General features: G+C 38.3%; 1 protein-coding gene across 1 annotated transcript in view; it reads left to right on the plus strand.

The window, feature by feature from the left end:
* The window catches only part of LOC130565670 (protein eva-1 homolog C), an 83,008-nt gene continuing 77,944 nt past the window's right edge, over positions 1-5,064 (plus strand). Inside the window, exon 1 of the mRNA XM_057352633.1 lies at positions 1-238. Coding sequence (XP_057208616.1) covers positions 136-238 — 103 coding nt within the window. The 5' untranslated portion in view covers positions 1-135. The remainder of the gene's footprint in view (positions 239-5,064) is intronic.

Here is a 5,064-nt window from a genome sequence, read left to right on the forward strand (position 1 = left end):
TCTTTTAGCAGGTATTCTCTGGTTTGGCTCAGTCTGAGTTTCTCCAGACTGCAGTCATGGAATCAGACATTCATTTATGGCCTGCAGCGACTCTTTCAGTCTGATCACCTCAGGACTCGTCGGACTGTTGATCGGATGACAGATTTAATGATGTTTTCCCCTGATGTTTCATATTCACTGCTGTTATTGGGAATATCGTGTCTGACTGTGTTCACCAAGAGTTCTCAGGAGTTCTCAGGTACTAGACCATCACCATCACCTTTATTTATGCATGTAACGTTATACTGTATGAAATGATACACACGGCATGTTTTTTTTTTCCTTTTAAACGTTCTCAGATTCCTGCACGCTTAACTTCAAATTACCAGTTTTTACTATGATAATTTTACGTTGATGATGTTTCACACGCGGGTTATAAGATCTAATAGATTTCACGCGTTGTTTGTTCTCTTGTTTTTGCGCGTAATTGAGTTAATGTGAAACATTGTAACTGATCGTTTCGCGGGAACTTCCGTGACCGACGCGATCATCAAAGGAGCAATGTTTGCGCGCGCTCACTGGGTACTATCTCGATCAGACACATCTCACATAATGATTTATATGATCAAATAAAATACACGAGAGCTTGATAGCGCTGGTTTTATGGACACAAATTGTTTATATTTCGTGTGGATAAGAAACAGGGTTGTGATGGTAGTTTGGAAAGACGCGGTTACAAATCAACATGAGTCTTGTCATGTTGTGTTTAATCAGAAATAGTTGTAATTCGGAGTAAAATCTGATCTGTGTGTGGGGGATTGTGGTGCCTGCATGTGTTTCTTCTAATTGACTCAAATGCTCTTTAGAGGAAAATAAAGACTTTTGTTCTTTGGACCACCACCAGCAGGCTTTTATTGACTTAGCCATGAGTTATAGATGAATATATTTATAGCAGATGAATGTAATCCACGTATAGAGCTTTTCACAATACATCACATTTCAAAAGAGTTGAAGAAAAGTCATGAAGCCTGCAGAGAACAGGTGTGGAAAATAATTCACAACTTCATAATGGATCTAAAACACCCTTTGTTTTCTTGTAGCCCAGTGTAGTTTCTTTTGATCCTTCATGGGGCAAGGTATGGCCTGGTTCAGTCATGATCAAAGACAGTCACTCTGTCCTAAAAAAAAGAAAATATTACCTAAAAGGCAGAAACACACCAAATTCTTTCATAAAAAAAACTTCTGCTGGTTCAGACCCAACCGCATCCCGAACTGAGAGAACCTCAGAGCCTTTAGAATGTCTGTTTGATTGACAGATGCTTGAAGAGACTGACAGCAGTTGTCGATGGATACGAAGCATCTGTTGCTTAGCAACAGGCCTGTACATCTGTTCTACAGGAACCTCATGCCTTTGTGTGTGTGCTGTATTTTATCTCGGTTAATTGGCTTCACACACACACACACACACACGCACGCACGCACACACACAGACACGCACGCACACACACAGACACGCACGCACGCACGCACGCACGCACACACACACACACACACATTTAGATTCATTGTATGTGTGTTCACTACAGTGTAAGTGGTAATAAAGCTGTGGGTGGGGCTTGTTGAGGCGCTGAATGGGATGTGCGCCTGTTAAAGGGTCAAAGGGTCAACTGGGGTCAAACCATTTGATGGATCCTTATCCACCATTAAAACTAGAGGAATGTCTCTGTCTTTCATTCATGTGTTTAGCTCTTAAAGTCACCATGAAATGACATTTTTAGGTTCGCTTAGATTAGTAATTTTTTTACTAAATGTTACTTTACAGAAGAAGAAAATAATGTGCACGCTTTGATATACTTTTTGTGAGATTTGTATTGTAGCATGCACTGACCAGGAACTGGAGTTATTGGTATTATTTGATTTCATGCTGACTGGATTAAGATTCAGAGTCACATTGCTGAATCCTAACTGAGATATCAATATCCTCAGAGGCGAAAGAGAATTAATGCTTGAAATCAGATTGGTGAGAGTGCTCCAATAAGGTTTATATACCTTAAAAAAAACTTAAAAAGCCTGTGTGTGTGTGTGTGTGTGTGTGTGTGTGTGTGTGTGAGACAGAGAGAGAGCTTTCTTAGGACTTCGTTCCGGAGGTGGAACTTGAAACCCCTGCTATGTGTTTGTAGAAAAGACCCCCACCACACACACACACTTCAAGAATCCTTATCCCCCTTTAGACCCCTCACACACACACACACACACACACCGTACACAGTTTTCCTACATTTTATTCTTTGTTCATTTGTGGTGCTAACTTAAACCTTGAATTTTGTTGCAGTGTGGTTTATGATTGACCCCACATTAATTTTGAAACATTTACATTAAAGGAGGGAAGTGGAACCAGACTCATAGAGACCTGGGGGCCCTTAGTAAGAACACGCTCACAACACTCTTCCAGCGGCTTAGCAAAACACCTTAGCAACCACATACCAACGCCCTGGTTGTCACATGTGAACTAGATCAGACACACTCTTCTGCTGAAAAGACCAGCATTTATTTTCCTGGTTCAGGCTAGTTTACTGTATGATGGTTAATGTTGGTTGACCAGTAGGGCTTCTTGATATTGAAGAAAAACGTGATATCTTGCTAAATAATGTGATATGCAATTCTATAATCAAACATAATGAAGAGTTTGGTTCCAAAATGAGATAACTCCGTAAAACTTTTTTTTTTTAAATCATGTTTTTATTATGTTATCATGTTCTTATTGTGTTAGTTAGCTGTATTTTTTGAGTTATCATGGCTTAAATCAAAACAAACCAACTGCAGTTTGATTGGTATTAATTTGAATGCACGATAAAAAAACATGATTTTTGAACATTTTTAATCTCATTTTGAAACCAAACTCTTTGTATATATTAATGCGCCACTGCCATTACAATGAACGGAGAGGAATGCAACGCTCAATATGGCCGCTCTAGCGAAAAAAAATCCAGTCATCAATCGGTAAAGACTGACGATTCTCTAGGGAGGGGCTCTCGTGAGGTAGATGCGCAGTAGCTGAAGCGACCTTGAAAAACGTGATTTTTAACGCAATTTAAGCTCATCAAACCAAAGTTCAATCATAGATTACAGAAATATGCTATTTAATTGTGATTTGCCCACGATTTTTTAAATATCTGCCTTCCGTCACTCACGGAGATAGGACTGTTGACCTGACGTAAATAACTGCCCAGAGGCGTTGCAATCATGGCCGCCGAGTGGAACGTAAACGGACTTTGCTATAGTGCTTAAAGTTTTTTAAATCTATTCAAATTATATGAATAAAATATTGAAAAACTGAATATTATATTTTGATATCTATATCGATCGGAAACTCTTTACTTTGTTGTACATCTTGAAGCTATAAAATCCTTTAGTTATTGCGTAGAGTTGCAATATTGCGATAATTTTGATATATCTTGCAGCCACATTAACAAGAATGGTTTGATAGTAAAGGTGTAAGAAAACACGAGTGAAGCTTGTTAAGAAGTCTGGTGAGAAAACTCTTTTGAGCAAACCAACATCGCATGCTGGGCATGCATCCAAAACACAATTTTCATTTTTGCTTTAATAACGCCTAGTAATTTGTCTCATTGACTGGTTTCCACAACACGACCCACCCCTCTGTGTTTACACCCACCCACCCACCCGCACATACGCACACACACACACACACACGCACACACACACACACACACACACACACACACACACACACACACACAGAGCGTCAGGTGAGGTGTCTAAACAGATCCTGTGGTTGACATGTTATGTCTGCAGCAGAACGCTGAACATCAGATGTGCAGACACACCGGAGCATCTGATCATGTGATAGATCTCAATCATCTCCGATGGAAATAAACTCATCTGTCCGTACATGTTCATCATCCTGATTTATCACACATGAGAACGTTGACGTGAATGTTATTTCTCGCAGGTTGCTCTTTCTTCGCTCAGATGTTTTGAAGTTTTCTGACAATTCTCTCAGAATTCCTTTTAAGAATTAAAAACCAGATTAGACAAAAGAAGGACACACAGTAAGAGTTCAGACAGTTTGAGAGATTTTTAAGGGACAGTTCACCACAAAATAAATATTCAGTCATCATTTATTCACCCTCATGTGGTAAAAAACCTGTATGTGACTCTTTCGTGTGTGGAACACAATAGAAGATATTTTGAGAAATGTCTCAGTGGGTTTGTGTTCATACAATAGAAGTCAGAGTTGGTTTGCTCTATAGCTTCTTTTGTTTTCTTTTGTGTTGTGCAGAAGAAAGTCATACAGGTTTGGAATGACATGACATGGAATTTCATTTTTGTGGTGTTGCTTTAAAAAACACTTTGTGAGTTCGTGTTGAGATCCATTGGCTTTAGTGTATTGTCCAATTGGTGCACAGTTTAGGACAATGATAAGATCTTTCTGAAACTCAAGAAGAGACACATGTGAGGTTACGAATAAATAAGGGCTGTGAAGTTAATCGAAAATGAATCGTCATTGTCAATTTGGGCCTTCAACAAGTACAAAAGCAAAATAATCGAGGTAAAACGATTATTGTGGTAATCATTCCATTTGGTATAAATCCACAGCGCACCCCTTTCCTTTATAGTGGTTCAGCTGTGCTATTTTTTTACATTTATTTTTCAGTTGAATTTACAGTTTAAATAGTTTTTTATCATTTCTATGTTGTTTTAAAAAAAAATTAAATAATCGTGATATCAATATTGGCCGAAATAATTTAATTTAAATAAGTCGTCTTTACATCACTGTAAAGAGGTCTAGACAAAAAAACCAGCAGAGTAATCGAAAGTAAAATCTCAATCTGTTGCTTTTTTTCTCAGTTTACTGTATTTCATTCCTTTAGGTTCATCGCTCATATGTGAAAAACAGAATTTGTCGTTCTGTATTTTACTGCAACCTGTGTTGGTTTTGCAAAGCACTGGTTCATGCAGCACCACAGTTGTTTATTGTTTAGCAGTACTGTACAACAAAACCATAAAAAACTTTGAGCTGCAGAGTCTATGGAGAAAGTTAAAATGACATCTTATCATTTA

Source organism: Triplophysa rosa, linkage group LG15 (assembly GCF_024868665.1).
Source record: "Triplophysa rosa linkage group LG15, Trosa_1v2, whole genome shotgun sequence".
NCBI classification, from domain to species: domain Eukaryota; kingdom Metazoa; phylum Chordata; class Actinopteri; order Cypriniformes; family Nemacheilidae; genus Triplophysa; species Triplophysa rosa.